The 22,394-nt window shown below is 41.6% G+C and overlaps 1 protein-coding gene across 1 annotated transcript; it reads left to right on the top strand.

Moving 5' to 3' along the window:
• The first annotated feature begins 2,039 nt into the window (after nt 1-2,039).
• On the top strand, nt 2,040-22,324 carry ints6 (integrator complex subunit 6). The gene is made up of 18 exons (XM_026144707.1): nt 2,040-2,500; nt 2,639-2,716; nt 3,327-3,476; nt 7,808-7,897; nt 8,786-8,969; nt 11,856-11,981; nt 12,301-12,452; nt 13,979-14,131; nt 14,898-15,030; nt 15,235-15,329; nt 15,445-15,555; nt 17,572-17,787; nt 18,127-18,253; nt 18,393-18,535; nt 18,643-18,829; nt 19,140-19,511; nt 20,140-20,233; nt 20,547-22,324. Exons 1-18 carry the CDS (start codon nt 2,390-2,392, stop codon nt 20,638-20,640), a joined length of 2,616 nt encoding a protein of 871 aa, XP_026000492.1. The 5' UTR covers nt 2,040-2,389; the 3' UTR covers nt 20,641-22,324.
• The last annotated feature ends 70 nt before the right edge of the window (nt 22,325-22,394 follow it).

Genomic DNA, 22,394 nt, shown 5'->3' with positions numbered 1-22,394 from the left:
TTATATACTCATAACACTAAATCTACAACTTTCTATTGAGTGGAAGGCTATACCACATTTCCAGTTGCATTTAATAATAATGTCAATGATAATAATAATAATAATAATCGTATATCTAACTATCTAAGGTGATGCGTTTGGATTTTAACATGCAGCACTAATACTAATAGAGCAACAACTTCCTGTATGAAGCAGCTCAGACATGGACCGGAAATTTGTGTTTGGCTTGTCCAAGTAACTTCACATATGTTCTTGACTCACCATAAATTGTGATCAAGATTCCTTCATAGTAAAAATGCAGCATTTCCGGTTCTGACTTTCGTAGTACAAACCATGGAGGGGGGGGGGGGGGGGGGGTGGGGTGAGAGACTTTCATAAGAGGAGAATTACCACTACCCTAATAATCAATATCCATTATGTTTGGAAATGACGCTTTGTGCTAAAATCAACCAACACAAGAATGTGTTATATATAATATATAAGTCTGGGAAACTGTTTCGGAGAAGCAGTAAAACCTGTAATATAACAGTTGCACAAGAATGTGTGTTTTAAGTGTACACTTAATACATTTTTAGTTACATAATCTTTGAGCAAATGAAAAAACACTGCAATAGTGGGATGACAAAAAGAAAGTTGAGTCAGTTAAACCTGCATCATAGTTGAGTGTTTTGATTGTTACATTTTAAACTTGAAAGTTAAGAGACCCAGAATTGCGAAAGAGGAAGAATGAATGAATGAATCTGTGGAAAGTTAATTAATCCGTCAAATAACAAAGTCAGAGAGGCCCAAACAGAACAGAAGTATCTCAGATTGGTGCTTAACCGGTTACTGTGCTGCTGTGCAAGCTACAATAAATAGCTGGTTTATAATGGCAATAAATGTTATTGCAGCTGCAACTACAGTTTATCACACCTTCCACAGTTTCGTCGTTAAGATCGCCAAACCACATTAAAGATTTTATTGTGAAAAACGTCAGTGACACACCGGAAGATAAATTGTGTGTGTGTGTGCGCGCGCGCGTGTTGCTTCACATCAAATAAGAAGCACACAGACGTTCCTCCGCTTTGCTATCGCAAGCCACCGGATGGTTTCGTCTTGTTTTTGCGGAAGTGATGATATTTTCCAGTCAACTACATTATGTAAATTGTATTGCACAATCGTGCGCGTGTGGCTGGGTGTCATGTAGCATTAAGAGTGAACTCTAATCTGTCAAAAGGCTTATGTGTAGCACGTTTGATGATATTCTCTGTGCAGTAACAGTTGAGGCATTATCTCACATAACTACAGATCAACAATAGCAACGCTAGAAGTGTGATTCTTATTAGCGACATCTCTCTTTGTGTTTGTTTGATTGTTTCTGTGTCTTTTTCTTTCCTTTTACCTGCAAGTATGTCGTTCTTTGGCTATGGAAAATAAAGACAAAGTACAGACATTTCAGAGCTGCAGGGTGTGTGAGTGCGTGTGCGCGCATGTCAATCCCAGCGACTATTCAGCTAAACCTGTTTTCCTTCAGAGAAAAGGGGAGTCTTTATTTGGTCATCACATGAAAACCGAGTGCCATAACACCCGCGAGTAGTTTCTGTTTGCCCTAGGTGCATTCCTTGGTTGATATTTTACAGTTGTTTTTATATGATAGTGCCTCCAGTTTATCTCTCTATAGTCTTGAAGGGTTGTCTTTCACACTAGCCCACGCCCGCGCATAGGATGAAGTAAATGTTGATTATGTAATCAGATCTAAGAGCAGACACATGCCTGTTCCTAAATAACAACACCTCAACAAACTGCGGTAAGGCTCCGATAAAAGAGCGCATCGCCACATATGCTGTATTCTTTATCACACAATGTATGTACAGAATATTTTCCTTGCATTCCTGCCTCTCGGGCAAGCAAGCATGCGCATGAGACAGTCTGCTTTGGCCTTATTTGGATATGGTAATGAGGAGCCTGAGACCGCCAATAAGAAGAGAGTGTATATACACGTGACACTGCAAGACCGCTTGGGAGGCGGGGTCAGGCGCGGAGCTTAGGTTAAAACCAGTGGACAAGACACAGCGCATTCAGTGTAGGGAGAAGCAGGGACTCACTGTGAGGGGGAACTTTGTTACTATGAAACTTAGGAATATTTACAAAATATTGTAAAAATTATCAAAATCCCTCGTGAATCCATAACCTGCCCCTAGGGTTTGAGGTTTTTAGTTTAGTTCGCCCGGAAAGGGCTTCTACACTCACTATTCTTACACTTTTTTGAAAGAATGTGTGAGACAGACAGTTAGCCAGCTAGCTAGCTAGCTGAGAGGTGATACAGGCGGCAGGAGAACAAAAGATTTTTTTCCGTTTTGGCCGGTTGTACTGACACCAAGTCCATGCAGAACGTGTCATTACCATCACAATGCCCGTTTTACTTTTTCTGATAGACACGTCCGCTTCAATGAACCAGCGCACCCATCTGGGCACTACCTATCTGGACATAGCAAAAGGCGCTGTTGAGACTTTTATGAAGGTACTGTAACCACGGGACACATTAATATTGAGAGATCCCGAGCGGGAATGCAGTTCAGTTCATCGTTTTGCTGTTGCAAGCTCGCCTGTCAAAGCTGATCTCTCGATAACCGTAAATAATTCTCTACTATTTCCACAGCTCAGAGGGAGAGATCCGGCGAGCCGAGGGGACCGGTATATGTTGGTAAATTTTGAAGATGTTCCGTTCGGGATAAAGGTAGAGTTTGTTTTCGGGTCATGTCCGGCTTTACATTGCGCAGATTGACTGTCCTTCCATCGCTGCACCACGTTGTGATCACTACATCAACTGTGTAGAGAAAAATCTTCAGGAGGAGCTTTCATACCCCTTTTAAAACATGGCCGACATTTTGTTTCAATGTGAGCAGCAAGGAACTCTGGGTGTTATTTATACAGCGAGGTGATATCTAGGAGGGAGGGAGAGTAGAGGAGGAGGAGAAGCGGGGATGACAGACTAGCCTACTTTACTTCTTTAGACCAAATTGCCACTTTAGTCACTGCACACATTGCGACTTTGCTACTTTGCGATTTTCTGATCTGGAGCCGAGCGCAGCAGCCTGGTAGAAACGGATCAACGTCCTGTGGCTGCAGTGCTGTCAAATTATTAGTCTGGGCAGATAGAGAGGAAGCGACCTATTTAGATATTTATTAGCTCAGACTCTCAATAAAACCAGTGAAGTTAACCACTAGTTTCCTTAGAAGTTGCCTGCTGGTCACAACAGTGGGGTAGTTATTTAGCTTTGTGCATGTTATTAACCAGCTGCTATGTTGTGTTTTGTTTGGGTTTGTTTTTTTTGTTTTTTTTAAAGGCTGGATGGAAAGAGAGCCATGCCACATTCATGACAGAGTTGAGGAACCTCCAAGCAACTGGACTCACAACTATTGGCCAATCCTTGAGGAACGCTTTTGATTTACTCAATCTCAATAGATTAGTGACTGGGATAGACAACTATGGACAGGTATGTAGCAATGAAACAGGTGGAGAAGAAATCAGGCTCATAAAGTGCTAAATGCCCAAACAGACCCACTTCACCCACCCACCTACCCCCCCTCACCCCACCCCTTTCTGCTATCTCCCAGTCTTACAAGCATCAACCACTTTCATACTGTGGACCCACACATCCTCAGCCATACGACACAATCATGACAGCAAGTCCAAGCAGCAGGAGCAACGTAGCTTTCTTATTTTCTTTCTTCCCCCATCATTGATTAGTAACTTTAGTTTGTGTTACATATGTCACTGCTCTCATCAAGGACATGGAATTATTACACCTGTAAATGAGCTTTTAAGCAAGAAAATGCATTATGTTTTGAAACTCTAAGGATCTATTGCAGGCTCTGTCTGCACAAATATGCTCTGAAAGCTAGATGCTTTTAAAAAAATATATATATATAGTTGTATATAAACTAGTGTAGGCTTGTGTCACTTCAGCTTTATGGCCAGTTTGTTAAAATGCACTGGATTATTATAAGAGGTGGTTCTAATATTTATATCTATTATTTAGTTCATAAATGGTCTGGCCACTCTGTGGTGTGTGTGCACGTAAACACAAAGCTAAACATAATTTTAATCAAGCTGGGAGTTATTTTAGAGCTTTGGAATAAGACTTTTGCAGTTTTAACCAGGTCAGTCTAAATTATGTAGTTTCAAGCCTGTCAGAGGACTTTTGTGCTTTTATGATGAATCACTGGGCAAGGTGGTAGAGCGGGTCATCTACCGATCGAAAGGTCGACGGATCAATCCCCAGCTCCTCCCGTCTATGTGTCAAAGTATCCTTCGGCAAGATCTTGAACCCTGTTGCCCCCGATGCATCCATCAGAGTGGGTGTGCGTGAATGTTTGGTGGAAGTGCTTAGCTGTAGATAAAAGCACTGTATGAATGTGCGTGTGTTTCTGATTGGGTGATTGACAGATGTAGTGAAAAGTATTTTGAGTGCTCAAAAGTGAGGCGACAGGCGCTATATAGCAGTACCAGTACCACGGATCCGTACCATGATGAACATACTCTTGTGTTTTTATCTTTTGGTTAATGTGAATGCTCACTGATGCTGAGGTTGAAGACTGTCGCCCTTTTCTTTGTTTCGCTCAAGTCTGCTTCAAAAATGGGGATCCATCTAACAAGACCACAAATGTGAGGATATTGAAAAAAGCTCCTGGATACACGCTGACGGAAAAATGTGGTTTACTTTAAAATTATCGATGTTATTCCAGTTGTATTGTGCAGCTTAGAAAGATTTCCATACTGCAGCTTTACGACACAGTGGGCCTGATTTACAGCTGTAAGCTATTCACATAAAACTCATTCAGACTCAGTATTGCTAAGAAATATTCTCCAAGCCCACAAAGTCTGGAGCTAGTACAGCGTGATGCTGGCCAAGTTCCCTCTTCAATTTAAATCCAGTATTAGTAGCTAAACGTAGATTTGCATGATAAAGTTTCAGACCACCACTCTTATGCCAGCTCACTGACTCATGTGTAACAGATGTTCAGATCTGCCTTTAGCTGTGCAGGGTTGGACAAAGTGACCAGAGAAACTTGACTTTGGTTTAGTCTCATTAGAAAAAGAAAAGCTGAAGCCAACAGAAAGCATATTGCTTGCTATTCAGCATCTCACCTTCTTGAGATTTTCTCATCTCCTGGCCAGCGTTGAAACTGAAATGCAATTTTTTTTTTTTGCATATGAAACAAAGTGGTCATTATTAATGTAAGCTGTGAAGTCTAGCCCATACCCAGTTAGAGTGGTAGGTGAATCTGCACGCTTGTGGTTGATACAGAATCTGGACATCTGTTTTCCTGTGCGGAGGTAAGTGGGGGAGTATGGGAGCAGTAATGAATGTTTAATTAGGCATTTCCTGAGTAATAAACAGAAGATCCCTACCAGCCCAGGTAATGCATACATGCAGCATGCATAATGCATGTCAGACACTCTTTGGTCGTTTGAAAAAAAAAAAAAAAATACCAGCGACACCGTCAGACTGTCCGATTTTGAACACACAAGCCAAGGTCGAGGTTACTGCGTCCCGCGCTGTCACTGCTGACCTCTAATTACAGGTTGATTTGACAGTGGCTATAATTTAATGACTAGTTCTCCCTCTTCTGCCTATTTCCAGCAGGAGGCTTGGCAATTACTAGTATGGAGTGCATGTATGTAGTTTATATATGCTTAGTATGTCCTTTACAAAAGTGGAGTTATTGTGAACATGGGCTGTAATTTAAAATGTGAGCCCAACACAAGTGTTTGGTACTCCTAGAGGATATTTTAACGTAACAAATGTGTGGGCAGGAAATGCTGGTAACACTAAAAGCTAGAGGAATCAATGAACTTGAGTCAAAATCTAAAAACCTTTCAGTACGTCATCTAACTGATTACACAAGTGTAGTGGTGCTTAATAACTCCCGTAAGCTGTTTCTGCTGTCTTCTGTTTAGTTACATTTCCTTTTAAGTGAGGGTTTACCATTTAACCAGAGAAGCGTTTCAAGGGAACTAGGAAGAGGGCACTTCCGCATGAAAACACATCTAAAATGACCGTGTGTGTGTGCGCTTTTCTTCTGTTTTCTTATTTAAAGGGCCCTTTGTATCATAAGTCAGTGCTCCATGTCGTCCAGCGGGTGGAGCCCTGGGGGGTTAACGGGGGGAGATGGGGGAGTTAATATTGCCCTGGAGTGCCTCAGTCTACAGTAACAAAGAGCGCTCCAGGTTGCCAGGCATCTGAAACGACTCTCCCCTGGGAGATGAAGAAGGGTATGGAGGTAGAGGGGGGAGACGGCCGGCGGGTAATCCTGACACTGATCAGTTTCATTAAGAGCAATGAAAGAGCAGAAGAAAGGATGAACGTGAAGAAATGATATGGCCAGTGTTGTTTGGTGGTAAGTTAGAGTGTCAGCTGGAGTGATGGCCGGCGCTTTAATGGATCTCCATTATCATGGCATTGTGGAAAGCACATCACAGTAGCGGTAGCTGACTGCATAGACGGGTCTTAAACATGATGAATTACCTATTATTTCTCCATTTACTAATGTAATATCTCATTATCATCATTAACCAGTTATAAGAAATGCCCACTGTGTTTTCTTCTCTTTGAAAGCACAAAGAGATGTCTTCAGATGACTTGTTTTTATCTTTCAAATTACCCAAAATATATAGATACTGTCTTGTCTTTTACATGAAAAGCAGCTGGGCACATTTTGAGAAGTTGTCAAAACGCTTTATTCTTACACCGGCTCCCCTGATAGGCTGTCGTCATGTGTCATCTATTTTTAGTAGTCGCATTTGGCTTTATTTAAGCACGAGTAAAAGCTCCGGCAGCTGATATGACATGGATAAATTCATCGCTTGACTGGCAAGTTAGCCCGATCATCAAGTCAGCATGCCAACTAAGTGCTCGATATCATGAAGGAATTTTTGAGGGGGGGTTGCCAGGTTGTCATGGATACCTGCAGCACAGTGGGGTCTTGGTCGTATCCTGCTCTGTTTACTTTGGGCCGTTTATGTGACTGGACAGATGCATCATTCAGCAGAAAGCGCAGCCTACAGGTAGAGTCCAAACAGTGTGGCTCCACGTCCATTAATAATGGCTCTGCTGTCAGAACAGGAGGCCCTTATGGAGTCACTGTGACTCTGCAGTGAAGTCCGGTTTGCTGGCAGCACTTGTCAGTCTTTGTTGAGGGTTTTTTTGTTTTCTTTTTACGCTATTACCTCACCTAGTGGCTCTGTGGAGATCCCACAAGGCTGATGCACAGTGATAAATGCAGTGCTGCTCCAGTTTAATTTCATCAGAGTGGAGCGCTGATGTCATGAAATATCATGGGGTCCAGCAGGAAAGAGGTTTCGTGTAGCTCCTCGGATAATGAGCTCTGCTGTTGTGGAGTATAGAGTGAACATATACTGCAGACACTAAATACTGAACTCTTACTCTGTTTGTTTTCCCTTTGAGTCAAGGTTTTCTATTTCACACGCTTCTTAAATATGTCCCGTGTAATTTATCTGCTGTTTGTAATGATGCATTCACGGTGCTTATTTATGCGTCGGATCGCAGAAGGCCATAAAGCCACACTTGCTAAATACAGGTATTAATGGTGATCACGTCTTTTGTAAGCAGTTTTAACAGATGTGAGAACAGCCCCCCTATTTTTGTGTCTTGTTTTTTATAGCTTGTTTGTGTCTTTCTCATTTCTTTGTGCAGGGTGACCCTAAGTTGCCTCTGGGAGTCTGAATGCTGAATTAATTCGGCATGGTTTCGTTTTTCATTTAGTCTTCAATATGTCCTATTTTTTTCTTTTCTTTTTTTAGGGAAGGAATCCTTTTTTCCTTGAACCTGCCATCATCATCGCAATTACAGACGGCAACAAGTTGACCAGCAGCGGCGGTGTCCAAGATGAGGTCAGCCTGCATCTCCAATCAGGAGAGCGTTCTGTTTGTTTGGGTGATACTTTAGGAGTCTAACCGCACCACGTCAAACTTTACCAAACCCTCGTCCTTTGACTGTGATTAAGATGGCTAAAGTTTAAACCACAGAAGCTCTACTGTGAAGTGCTTTATCATATTGTCCACTCACATAATAACAAAGCTACTTTTCATGCTTAGAAGTGTTATCAGTAGCTTTGTTATTATTGTCTTAGAAACAGAGAAGTTTGATGTACTTACTTATTGATTAATCATTTGGTCCTAAAACATCAAGGAAGACAACTTCCCCAGCTGACACATTCAGCAGAAAAAAACCCAAAAACCTTAATTTATTCTCATCAAAATCTAAAAATACCAATGAAGAGTCTCATTTGAGTCCAACACCAGTAATATTTTTGGCATTTTTATTGAATTTATTAAAACAGCTACTTTTTAATCATTGATTGCACTTCCTGTTTTGACTGATTAAACACTTGATCTTGAAAATGTAGAAAATAAAGAAAAATCATTGCTCGGTATGAAAATGCACTATTTTTTTTTCTTTACAAATGCAGTAAACAGTCATGTTTTCAACCTATGCAAACAAAAATTATATAGGCAGTTACTTTTAAATTCCTTTAGCCCAAATTATGACAAAGGGTATAACTGCAAGGTTAGAAGTGCGAGCTGAGCCCTCCGTGCCACTTTAATACCCCGTAAATGAAGGCACTTTATCAATACCGCCGTAAAAGTGTTGTTCATTTACTGCCCAAGTTTCCCCACAGTAACCTAAAACAAACGGCGATATTAGAGAGAACAGCAACACAGTAAATCTGTTCTAACGCAGGTCTGTCATCTCATCCTGTGATCTGTTTCATTGTCCAGCTACATCTACCTCTGACCACGCCGCTGCCGGGCAGCGAGCTGACGAAGGAGCCGTTTCGCTGGGACCAGCGTCTGTTTGCTTTGGTGCTACGTATCTCCGGCAACGCTTCGGTGGAGCCCGAGCCCCTCGGCGGCGTCCCGTCTGACGATTCTCCAATCACCCCCATGTGTGAGGTCACTGGAGGTAGGCGGACTGATACGAGCTGCTGGTTGTTGTGTACTTACAGATCAGCTCTGACAGGCATTTCTCAGCTTTTAAGTACACTCGGTTTGCCTTTTGTAGCTCTGGAGTTTATGTACTGATTCATATGCTTTATATGCCGAAGTTTCAAAGATGATTTAAGAGCATTTAAAGACAGGACAGGTTTTATGGAAGAGCTGCACCATGGGTAATGCAGTCTGAAGTGCTTGTCGGGTACTTCACTTTAAGTTGGTGATGTTAAGGAGTTGTTGTTGTTTTTTTTTAAAATTATTATTATTGTATCACGCATGGAAACATAACCAGCATACAAGGAATTACGCAATTAAACAAAATAACATAAGCCAGGTAGAGTAGGCTGTAGACATACATTTTAAATGACAGCATGAACAGCCTAAGATTAAGAAAACCATTTTACTGCTTCAGTTTAGTCTACAGAAGTAAAAGCTCCTTATTCTGAGTGAAAAATAAACAGATCAGATGTTTTCCTCTTGGAAGTGTCAGAAGCTTAAATTTTAAAGCAGAGCCCACTTCAACAGGGGACAGCCCTGAGCGGTGTCTAGGCACTGTCTTGCTCAATATTCAGAGTTGTGTTTTAACAGCCCAATGCAGCTACACTGTGCTCTTATTTTAACCCCTGCTGGAGCTATTGTGGAAGGGTTAAGTGCTTTGTTTAAGTGTACTTGGGTAGTAATTGCTGATTAAGGTTAGAATGACTAGATTTTCCCACCTGGTCCATAATCGGACTGCCTTTGTCCTGCCTAAGTCCTGTCAAGAGACTTTCTAGCCAGCGATTTTGATCTGTAATCCCCCCATCTCCAGCCAAAGTCCGGCTGCCAGAACATTCACTTATAGAAGCAGACTTTTATCCCCTCTGTCTCCATTCCTCACGTAGCTTTGTTTTGGAAGCAGCTGGCAGGAGGAACGAACTAGAATGATGCTGATGGCAGGTTAAGATTAACCCATGCACACATATAGAGAACAGAGGACTCCAAAGCTGCGTGTCGCAGCCGGTGGCGCTGAATGCAGAACATGACACAGGTCCATTGTCAGCGGCAGTCTACAGTACATGCTGCCTGTCCATTACTGCTGATGGCAGACCTGACACAAAGCCACAGCCTATTGAAATGAGCGAGTGAATGGGTGCACAACAAGGTCACTCGAGGTGAAGTTGAATGACAGGAAGGCTAAGTTAGACTAGTCAGTTGTAGCTTTGAAAGATGGTTTTTCTGACTTTTTTAATTTTACACATGCGATTGATGGCGTGACAAAAACAGCAAAGAGAGATTTTGACCTTTCAGAGTCACATTTCATGCAAATGCACTATTTGCATGTAGTGTAAATGGCTGATATGGCTGCACAAAGATGAGCAATATGTAAAGAAGAGAGCTCTTGAAATTGCACTGCACCAGTAGCAAAGCACTTCATAAACAGTGTAATGTAGTGATCCTTCTTAACCCCTTTTATTCTTGTTCATTTGATTTCTCTGACATTGAGGTGCATTATATAAACACCAAACTGCTGCTGCTGCAGTTTTTGTTCTTTAAACACAAGTTTTAGTGGGAACTTTTAATCCTCTGTGTCTCTATCTGTAAGTTTCGGAGACAAAGATTAAGTCTAGTCCTAGAATGAGTGAAGAATTCGATGAAGCTCTTCATTGGAAAAAGGTCTGAGAAATCTCAGCTCAAGTTATTTATAATTTTTGGTTAATTGTGCTACAGTCACACCAGAGAAATCAGTTACTGGAGACTCCGGCATGACTAAAATTATTGCATGCAATGAACTTGAGATTGTGTCTGAAATGGTTGCTGCTAAGACGAGGTGTACGAACACTTCAAAGAGACTTTGGTGTGTCAACGTAGAGATAAAATGTAATAAGATGGAGTCGGTCTGCTATGAGTTTGTGACTCAATGGGTTGAAGTTAAAAAAAAAAGAAAAAAAAGACACACTGCAGACAAGTTGCGTTCATTGTTGCAGACTGACTCGGGTTGATGCAGTCTGTCTGCATCTATATTATTTCCAAACCTTTGTCAATCTCTCTGAGATTAATTGCAGTCAGCCCGAGTCGGAGCGCAATTGTTTGGAGACAAGTTGCATCCCACTAAGTAACCTGTGCGATCACCATGTGTTTGAAAGTCATCACCCAGAGACTGAGGGTGGTGCACGTTCGACCTCTGGACGAGTTGGTCGCCAAATGCAAACATTTCAATGAGATGACCCAGCAAGTAGCAATTTCTTTTTCCCCCTAGTTTCGGTTAGATTGTTTTCCTATTTTTACCCTGGCACCAATCAACAGAATTATCAGACTTCTGTATTTTCCCTCTTCTGACTCACAATTTTTTATGGCTCATTTAGTCTGCAATTCAGTCTTAACCCTGTTCCAGCAGCAGCATGCAACTTTTAGCAGACAAGCTCTAATAGACCCACTGTACACTGTCTGACCTGCACCAAACAAAGCAAAGAAGACACAATTAGAAACTAGCTTATGAAAAATGTGGAACATTTAAAGCCAGATGTTATTTCTTAATTTGGTTTCTAGTATCTGCTCTAAAAAGTACAACAAATTATTATTAATTAGGAGGGGAAAAAATCACATTATAATGTCAGGATCTAAGTGGGAGGGTCTAAATAGACAGCTTTTTGCTAGGAAATTGACAAAATGTGAAAGCATGGTGAAAATGCATCCCGTGTTGTTTCTGCTGCTCCCAGTTGGCCCACAAATTCTATTAATTAAGCTTTTAAACGGCTAAACCAAAAAACATTTGAAATGATCCACAGTCAACCAAGGAAAAACGTTTAATTTTAGCAACACCATTGACTCGCTCGTGTTTTGGGATATTTATACTTACAGACGTGTGTCTTCGTTACAGGTCGTTCTTACAGTGTGTTCTCCCAGCGTATGTTGAATCAGTGTCTGGAGTCTTTGGTGCAGAAAATCCAGAGTGGAGTAGTGATAAACTTTGAGAAGACGGGACCTGACCCTCCTCCACTAGAAGGTAAGACACACCTCTGTTTGTTTGCTTTTGGGTTTTCTCAAGTTGAATTGTCTTTTATTATAAAAGGAGCTTTTTGACATGTGCTGTGCTGCATGCGTTTGATTAGTAGAGGAGCTCTTTGCTCTCTCCCACTTGGTGTTTGTTTTAATCCATTCTGAGCTTTTCTTTCCTGTTTTTTCATAAACATCTGGTGGGTGTCACTGTTTAAACTCCTGCTTTCATATTTAACTGCTGACACACTTGTCTGATGCATTTTGTTTCATGCTGCATTTCATAAACCCCTTGTTTTTTGTTTTGCTTTGCTTATATTCCTGCACAGACACTCCAGCTGAAGTGGTGAAGTCTGGTCCGCAGCCTTGGCACTGCTGTCACAAGCTGATCTACGTACGACCTAACCCTAAAACTGGTGTTCCCATCGGGCACTGGCCCATCCCCGAAGCCTTCTGGCCAGACCAGAACTCCCCCACATTGGTAAGAAAGTTGCAGAAGAACCGACAGAAATATGAGATAAGAAACCGGTATCTGTCAATTTATGCAATACATAATCTGTGTTACTGCAGCAGATTAATGAAATGACAACCTAGCTTAGTAAAATAAATATAATGTCACAGAACAAAAGAGCCCAAAAAGGTAAAAATAATATTAAAGAAGAGACTTTAAAGCCCTATAGTTCCTTTCTTGTATTTATATATTGGACAGTTTTACTCTTGACAGCAGAATACACTTATAATTCTATAAAACTTAACAAAGATGTACTTTATTCCTAATTATTTTTTAATAATATAAGTGTTAATAGCCAAAAAGTGACCATATTTACAAGACTGGTATAGTGTTATTAGCTACGGCTAGCATGCTTGCTTAGCATGTTGGCCTTAGTGGTGTGCTAACCAGTGTCTGGCTAGTTTTATGGCTAATTTGTGCTAAGTAACAGACTAATAAGTTTTCAACATTTCACTCTCTCAGGAAGTACAAACTTCCTGATAAATAAAATACTTCCTTTAAAAATGCTCTTAAGGTCTCCAACAGCAGAAAACATCACCCAGAGGTTCAGTTCATTGACTTATATTAGCTGAGGTGAGGCCTAGCAAACAAGCAAGTACAAGAAGACAAAACTCTGTAATTTTGTTATGAAGGGGATAAATGGCTACAGGGTTTGTTTGTTCTTTTTGTTTTTTTGTTTTAATTTTGTATCAGGCTTTTGTAGATGTCATAATTTAATTGCTAACACTGGTTATTTTAGTGGGAGTCAGTGGGGACTGACGCTCTTTTAGAAGCAGCCTGCAGTGATACAAAGTAGCCGTATGCTCGATTATGAATCTTAAAATAGAAAAAATGTGAGAACAATAAAAAGAAAGGCACTTACTAAGTTTATTTTTTCATGTTTATTAAAAGGAAAAACAAAATCCATTATAGCTGTAATGTGCCTTCAGTGGCCATTAGACGATAACTCCTCCACAGGAGTTACAGGATTCAGCCCCACACATTGTCACTTTCATTAAACAACTTTTCTTCTTCCTGTTTGTTTAACAAGAATAATCAGTCACACTAATGTAACAGTGCCACACTCTTATTAACTTTAACCATTTATTCCATAGCAAACAATGACTAACTCGTGATAACACAGGGGTGACGTCAAACCGGCTGCAGTGATGTCACAGCTACACGAATGTGCAACAGCCCAAGCACAGATGAGCTGTAATCAAAATTAAACAAACAAAGAAGTACTCATTATGATAGATCATGCATTGCATGTTAGCTATCATTCATAAGCTTTTCCTCTGCTCACACATATACTCTACACTTTCAGTAGAAATAGAAGCAGCAGCCAGACGTGATTCTTTTTTCCCGAACTGTATTCAGACGGTCAACTTTGCGCATTGCTTAAACTTAGCTTAGATTAACAACACCTACTGGTGTTATTAGGCGCCAGCAGGTGTTGTTGATCTTCTTTAATATTTACCATAACATTGTGTATCTCTTTCTGTGTACCTTCCCAGCCTCCCCGCTCAGCCCACCCCCACGTCCGTTTCTCCTGCGTGGATGCTGAACCCATGGTGATAGACAAGGTACCCTTTGATAAGTATGAGCTGGAGCCGTCGCCCCTCACACAGTACATTTTGGAGAGGAAATCACCGCACACCTGCTGGCAGGTACAGCACCATCACAGAAACCACAGAAAATAACAGCTGTTGAGAAGAAAGTTTGGCATTAAAGCAGAAATCTGTGTTTTTAATCTTTACAGCCAGGTAGACAAAGAGGATTTTAATCTCTCACACATGGAACGTGTTACATGCATCCTAACAGCAATGTGATAAGTACTTGATTAGATGTTCAGACATATTGAGACATTGATGTGTGGTTTCAGGTTTTCAGTGTACCAAAAAAATAAGGGTGGCAGCAAATGAAGCGATGATTCGATAGCCCGTCGGCATGCACAGACTGAGCTTTAGCACATGTGATTAGATCGAAACATCTAGTCTCTGCTGGTACCCGCACACCAAGCTTTACCTGGTTTGTGGCAGGAACCTGAAAGTAAAGGTTGTCTCTGTATTCATCACTCGTATATTGATTTTGGTGTTTTTTTTCCCCATGTTTGGCATGAGTCATCATCAGAGATGAGGTGGCAGACTTTCAGAATGACTTTTATATCAGCAATTACAAGAATCACGCAGTGAAAATATTTTCCTGACACTGACCAGATGCAGCGTTATGATATTGTAGGGCTAATAGTAAGTGGTAAGCAAGGAAGTGAAATTTACTTCTGTAGGATATTTAAAACCAAAGTGGCTTTACACTAAAATAAAATGAAACCTAAAAACAACTCGGACAGCATCAGCTGGTTCTGTTTTTGTTTGCTGATTGAAAAGTTCAAATGTCACAACTCACTTCCTGATTTTTCTCTTTCTGTTTTTTCAGGTGTTTGTATGTAACAGTGCCAAGTACAGCGATCTGGGGCAGCCGTTTGGTTACCTGAAGGCCAGCACAGCTCTAAATTGCGTCAACTTGTTTGTAATGCCCTACAACTACCCCGTACTTCTTCCGCTTCTGGGTAAGACCTGTGCATCCACCTCATTTTTACTCTCGCTGTAGGTGTTGATGGGGAGTCTTTGTTTTGGGCTTTAGAAAATTTAAACGATCTGCTGCAATAGCAAAACAAATGACTATTTTTTTTTTTAAATTCAGTTTTCTTAATAAAACATGTTCCTAATTATTGAATTTCTTTGTGTGATCTGTGTTTGATTGTTTTCCACAGATGACTTGATTAAAGTGCACAAGTTCAAGCCTACCATTAAATGGCGACAGTCCTTTGAGAACTACCTGAAGACGATGCCTCCGTATTATATTGGGGTCAGTGGCCTTATTATCACTCTTCAACTTTTCATTAATGGCTTTTTTTGTGGTTGTTGTTGTTAATGTACGAAGCTGTGCCTGCACTGTTCTTACTGCTGTGTTATTCTCACAGTCGCTAAGAAAGGCTTTAAGAATCATGGGAGCACCGAACCTGCTAGCTGACAACCTGGAGTATGGTCTGAGCTACAGCGTGGTTTCCTACCTGAAAAAGCTCAGTCAGCAGGTTAGTTGTTAATATTAAATCTACTCCACAAAGCTGTGCTTGTTGCAGTGTCTGTCAGTTGTCAAGCCTTTCTGTTTTCACTAAAGTCCACACTGATGGATTTTTATAGTGTAATTTGTAGTTTTGGATTATTTTGGGTTTTTTTTCTAGTTTTCTTAATTAAAAAAATAAGAAAAGAAAAAAAGATAAACACCACTTTAGTTCAAATGTTTTATCTCAGTTTGATTAGTATTTTAATATCTTAATTTTGGTTTAGAAAAGTAACTTTCAAAGAAACTTGGTTTTATCATGACATTTTTATACTCACTGGTCGCTTTGTTAGGGATATCTGTTCAGTAAGGGATATATCTAATCAACCAATCACATGGGAGTACCTCAGTGCATTTAGGCTTGTAGACGTGGTCAAGGCAACCACTCATTATTATCAGGGTGTGCAGAAGAGCATCTCTGAACGCACAGCACGTCATACTTTGAATCAGATGGGCTACAGCAGCAGACGTCTGCACTTGATGTCTCTCCTGTGGCTAAGAACAGGAAACTGAAGCTGCAGCTCACATGCACTCACCAAAACCGGACAATAGAAGATTAGGAAAAGGTTTCTTGGTCTAATGAGTCTCTATTTCTGTTGCGACAGTCACTGATGGTAGAGTCAGAATTTGACATAATCAGCGTGAAAGCATGGATCCATCCTGCCTTGTGTCAGTGGTTCAGGCTTCTGGTTGTGGAGTGATGCCTGATTTGGACTTCTTCAGGGAGTCTTTGTAGAGCCTACAACAGAACTTACATAAGTGGCTGATGTCATTGCCGACATTTATGCTCGTGTGTCCCGGCAGTCTCCCTCCAGGAATTTGCTGAGATTATAGTCCTTATATTAATGCTTTGATTATTAATCCTTACATTGAGATGACGATTGTTGTGAAAACTCAGCTAAAAACTGCACAGGAGGAGTCGACTGCGCCAAGCAGCCCAGTCATAATAGTTGTGGGTCACGTCGACCTGGCATGTTGTTATGTTTTTCATGAGGTTACGCTCTAGATCATAAATCCTCTGTAATGGTGTAGGAGATATTTTCTTGGCTCACTTTGAGCCCGTAGTACCAACTGAGCATCGTTTAAACACCACAGCCTACAGGAGTGTTGTTGCTGACCATGTCCATCCCTCCTCCTGACAACACACAACCTCACAAAGCTCAAAACATCTCAAACTGGGATCTTGAGCATGAGTTCACTGTAATGGCCTATTTGCATTGTCCTAATTTTCTTTAGCATTGATTAAAAAGTTAAAGGAAAAAAAGAACAAATGGCTTTAAATAGAAAATCGATATCCACGTCAGTCAAATCATCTTCTTTCATTCATTCACTTATTTTTACTGAGTGCTTTAAATTGCACTCAAAAGACATGACAGGCATTTGCAGAGAACGTCTGTTAGCACAGTTATACTTGATGAATAGATGAACTGAAAATGCTCCACTAGATTTAGACTTTGCATCAATACACTGTCAACTGAAACAAAGTCTCTTGGCTGAGTGGGGGGCAGCTTGTGTACGAGTCCACGGGCTGATAAATCATTTTGTGCTTTGTGCTGCTTTTCTCTCTGTGTTCAATTCTCTGTCAGCGGCTACATTTTATGACGAAAGAACAAAATGTTTATTGTGTTGGAAAGTGTCACAGCGATACCATCACATCCTTAATTTCTAACTTACTGTTATTTTAATGGTTATTTGGTATTAGGCACCAGCTGTTTTTGTTGTTGTTGTTGTTTTTTTAATGCAAATATGTTTTATGCTATTACAGCTGTCTTTCCTTGTGTCAGTCGTTCTTTGTACAGCAGGATAAACACTTATAAAGCAGCTTATAGCTTTGCACAGCTGCATTGTAATGCATTTTAAATCTTATCTTCAGTTTTACGTGTTGCTTATTAAGTTCCTGCATTTCCTTTTTTTCCTGCTACAATAATCAAGACACCAAATAGGAAGGCATTTCTGACCAGAAAACCTAATTTCCTCATATTTTCAGACAAAAATCGAGTATGACCGTCTGATCGCTTTGATTGGGAAAAAGCAGCCACCGGAGCCTGGCCTCAAGGTGCGATGGCGAGGCGGAAGTATATCTCTAGCCCAGCGTCGGGACTTCATCCAGCAGCTACAGAATCTCACAGGAGAGGCCCCAGCCCTGCCCATGGAGCTTAACCCCAAAGAGTTTCAAGGCTTTCATCTGGCACTGCTCAACAAGGTAGGGTTGGATTATTATCTGCATTTCTTCAACATGATCACATTCATCATCGGGAGCTGTTCTGACATGATTACACGCATGAGCATTGGTTTTTACTGTTGAGCGACTGTTTAGATTCAGTTGGCGAGGAGTTCCTTTTTGAAATCTCACTCTGTGCTCAGATTCTTCAGGCTTCTCCCCAGCTGCCCTCCTGAGGCTTATAGCATTGCTGTGTTTTTATGTAGTTGGTTTGAGCACTTGAGGGCTATTGAAAAATGGTCCACGCTCTCAGAATGCATCTGTATATCCACTCTCCGGTGTCGAAACTACAGCGGTGTTTCTGTCTGCTGTCATCCTCAGAGCCTGAAGCCTCAGAGTTTTAGGAATCCGTACGACATCCCCCGCAGCCACCTGCTCGACCAGCTCAGCCGAATGAGGAGAAACCTTCTCAACACCAGCGTCTGCACTGTCAGAGGCCACGACTCCGGTACCCCGCTGTGCAAATCATTTTCCCCACTTATTTGGCTGTGATTATGCTACGTTGTGAACATAATTTCAGCGTAAGAAGCAGGTTAGATGTATTGCTGTTCTTTCCATTTTTGACAAAGCATCTGTTTCCCTTCCAGACCAGCTCCACAGCGTGCCAATCGCCCAAATGGGAAACTACCAAGACTTCCTTAAAGCTGCTCCCCAGCCTCTTCGAGACGCAGACCCCGAACAGCCCAAACGGTTGCACACATTCGGCAACCCCTTCAAACTAGACAAGAAGGCAAGTCTCTTTTTTACTCTTCTCGTTTTCTTATTGGTTACATTGACAAATGTAAATTAACCACTGAAAAACACTCCGATGTACCATTTTCCTCACTTTCTTTACAGGGCATGATGATCGACGAGGCAGACGAGTTTGTGACCGGCCCTCAGAACAAGGGCAAGAGACCTGGTGACAGCAACAACGTGCCGGGCGGAGGTCCAAAGAGACGCCGGTGCATGTCACCTCTGCTGCGATTGGGTAGAGCCTACACCCCTCCAGTGTCCCCATCTGCGAGCCCTCGACACTCAGCAGGTACGATCTAAGAGACAGTCGCACATCTTTTCTACTAATACTGTAATTCTTAATAATGACTGATGGCATGCTTCTAGTGCCGAGTGTACAACCAAGTGTACTGGCCTAATAATGATTCAGTGATTATGGTATCTTAAGAAAAAAGCACTTTTTTTTTCATAAATTTAGAGAAATTGGTCAACAGAGGGTAGATTTAACACACAGAATATAAAACTCAAGGCAGGAAAAATGTGGGGTTATGGCACGACCCGTCCTACGCAGCCGATCTGGATTACAGTGAATGTTTTTGGTTTTTTCCACCTTTCTGTAGACATGGACGTTAACGACGGTGCACCAGAAGCAGACCTGATCATCAACCACGTGGATCAGAACCACTACGGCTCAGACCGGAACTCTGACTCGGAGGTGGACCGTCCCTCGAGTCCCACCGACCTTCAGGAGAACCACACTGCTGCGGATCCTCAGGCGATGCGGCACAGGGATGAGGACGAGAACGGGCAGACCCATCCAAGCGAGCTGCCACTGGGCAGCGAGGGAGGAGCGGAGATGGTGCTGATGGACGACCAGGTGCAGCACTACATTACGCCTTCAGCTCTGAAGAAGCACATTCACACCGAGACGACAAAGGTCAACAATGAGCTCAGGTCGCTCATCACCAAGGAGATCAGAAAACCTGGCAGACGTATGTATCCAAACCTGGTCTATAGGCAGGGAGGACAAAATAATAGAAACGGAGAGCAGCTACCACTAACTTTAAAGAGCTTTTTTTTCTCATATGTAACCATGGTAGCATCTAAAAGTCACAAGTGTGATTGAATCATCACCTAAACAGAGATTCGAAGCTTCAGCTTTTATTGCAGGGCTGCTAAATTGAAGATGCTGCTTTGTATTTCATTCTTCCTCGTAACATCTTTGTCTTGTTTTTGTTCCAGAAGAAACCACATAAATGTGGTTTTTCATGGCACTTAAGCTTTGGTTTGTCCAGAAGCAAAGCTGTTTTTCTTAAAAACAAAGCTAGGAAAAACAGCAGGTATCTGTGTGTAAATTTAAAGAAGCAAACTTTTTTTTTTTCTTTCTTTATCTCCTCTGTTGATTTGACCGTACACGTCAAACTAACATTGGACGTCACTCTGGACTTTGAAAACGTGCTGTGGAATGTTTTTTTTTTTTTCTAGTTTCCTTTATGAGTGAGAACGCCTTTTATCTTGTTTATTATTAACATTCAGCTGTACACATACAAAGATTTGATTCAGTGGATGTGCTCTCCTTGAATCGACTGAACCTCGTTCGCTTTGCTTTTTCTGTTTCAGACTACGAGAAGATTTTCCTCCTCTTGAAACAGATCCAGGGCACTCTCGACACCCGGCTCATCTTCCTCCAAAACATAATCAAAGAGGCAGCCAGGTACAAAGTTCAGCCCTCCTCCTCTGATGTCAGAGCGTTATTACCTCTCCCCTAATTTTTTTTCTTTTTTTTACTTAAAATGAGCTGCAAACAGAAAAAGGGGACTGTCTTTCTTTATAAGCTCTCTTAAAGTAAAGAGCAGCTGTATCCTAGCACCAGGAGTCTGCATTTAAAACATCTGCAGTTTCACGAACCGAACAAAATGCAAAGAAACAAAAACGTATCATAATTTTCTGCTCATGATCTCCTTTGCTACAGAGTTTTTTTTAAAAGGCAAATGTTAACACGTGTCATTGCTTCTTCTTCTGCAAAGGTTCAAGAAGCGCGTTCTCATCGAACAGCTGGAAAACTTCCTCGAAGAGATCCACAACAGAGCCACTAACATGAACCACGTGGACACGTTCTAACGCGAACTCATTCCCAAACTGAACTTACTGGTAACCAAACCGGGCAACCCTCCACATCCCCCTCAAACCACCACTCCTACTGTACCAGGGGCCCCTGCAGAGATGAGACAAGGCGGCATCCAGCTCCCAAACCATCGCTTCTTCACTGGACTCCTTCATTCATTTAATGAGCATTATGCTTGTGTTGTTTGCACAGTAATCCTCAAAGACAGTACTGACCCTGAGTAATGCAGATGCATTTTTCAGACTTGCAAAAAAAAAAAAAAGATGAGCGAGGAAGCACATATCGCTGCAGGTGAAGTGTGAAGGTGAAGGCCTATGCAATGACGTGTTTGTCCTGTGGACAGTTTGTACGGGAAGGTTCTCTGAACCCGTCCTCAGATGTTGCCCTTTAATTATTCAGCTCCCCTCATCAGATTTTTCTTTTCTTTTAACAAATGTGAGTGGTTATCTCTCAGACAGGGGTGCTGAAATAAACAAGGGCATTTCTGGAGAGGGTCAGATGACAGCCTGTGTGTGGATGTAATGTCACGTGACAGTGTGATTGGACTGATAATGAAGGGTATATCGGCACGTGTGGTTGTATTTTCAGACAACTCAGGGTCAAATGGGATCCAGGGGAGATGCTCATGAGAGACTTTGCTCAAAGTCACGATTCAACTTTATTTTATTTTCCCCCCCCATGGTGTTATTTCTGATTTGTGGAGGATAAGAGTCCGGCCATTCACTTCGCAATTGTTAAAATTGACCTTCTGCTTTCCACCAGATGGACTGCTGAACTCTCGAATCAGAACAATTGGGCTTGAAACATTGAATCTAATAACGTGTAGTCTTCCTGGCAGACTGATGCTATATCAGTAGTAGCTTAACTTTTGGACTAAACCACCAGTTCCTGTTCCCTTTGCGGGGCGGGGGAGGGGGGCGGCGGCGAAGAAAACAGATCCACAACGATCGTTGCATCTGGAGACAGTCAACTTTAAAAAAACAAAACTGTCTTTTTCAAAGTAAAGTCGGGAAAAACAAAAAGCTCAGGAACTGACACATTAATGCATCACAATCAGCAATAACATCGGAGCCCTCCTCCCTGCCCTTTCACTTTTAGCCTGAAACAGCTGATATGCAACACAAACGTCTTGTCTGGTGGAGTGTAGATGAACCGAGGTGTCGGATGCCAGCCTGTCCCAGCGTGCTGGCTGCTGCCAAATAACTTAACCCAGCCCCTAAACTCCTTTTTCCGCCATGAATCTCAAAGCAACTTCTTACCACTTAAAAGCAAATGCACTTGTGTACATTTGAGAATCTTTATTTATGTAATTTAAAATGAAAAAAAAACAGCCTTTAAACTTTTTTTTTTTTTTTTTTAGGTCAGGCTTGTTTAATGTTCTCCAATTTACACAAATAATGTCTAGAGGTCAGGAGTTGATTTCAGACTCAGAGGGCAGCCCTCTTCCGCTCCCTCCCTCCTTGGACAGGGACCAAAATCTGCCATACTTGTCTTTGTTTGTGAAGAGGCCGCTACCAAAAGAGTATTTTGAATACACTGTAAAGATGTAAATAACCCTAGAGTACTATTTAAAGAGAATGTTCAGTGGGAAAAAAATGGCCTTTTTGTAAGTATTTCCATGAATAAAGCTTCTATTTTACACTGTGAAGGGCCATGTAAATAAAGTGTTCTGTAAACATGCGAGTCTGCCTGCTTTTATTTACGCACGTTGGCCGTTTCGGAAACGTCGCGTCAAATGGAAAGAGGATCG

The sequence above is a fragment of the Astatotilapia calliptera genome, chromosome 16, assembly GCF_900246225.1.
Source record: "Astatotilapia calliptera chromosome 16, fAstCal1.2, whole genome shotgun sequence".
Classification (NCBI taxonomy): domain Eukaryota; kingdom Metazoa; phylum Chordata; class Actinopteri; order Cichliformes; family Cichlidae; genus Astatotilapia; species Astatotilapia calliptera.
The sequence above is the reverse complement of the archived record's forward strand: the minus strand, read 5'-3'. Positions and strand labels throughout refer to the sequence as shown.

What these genes read in the sequence shown, in the direction of transcription:
- ints6 (XM_026144707.1), top strand. Translation starts at nt 2,390, where the DNA reads ATGCCCGTTTTACTTTTTCTGATAGACACGTCCGCTTCAATGAACCAG. An exon ending in CTGTTGAGACTTTTATGAAG is followed by an intron (nt 2,501 to 2,638) that starts GTACTGTAACCA and finishes CTATTTCCACAG; the next exon opens with CTCAGAGGGAGAGATCCGGC. An exon ending in GAGCCCTCGACACTCAGCAG is followed by an intron (nt 18,830 to 19,139) that starts GTACGATCTAAG and finishes ACCTTTCTGTAG; the next exon opens with ACATGGACGTTAACGACGGT.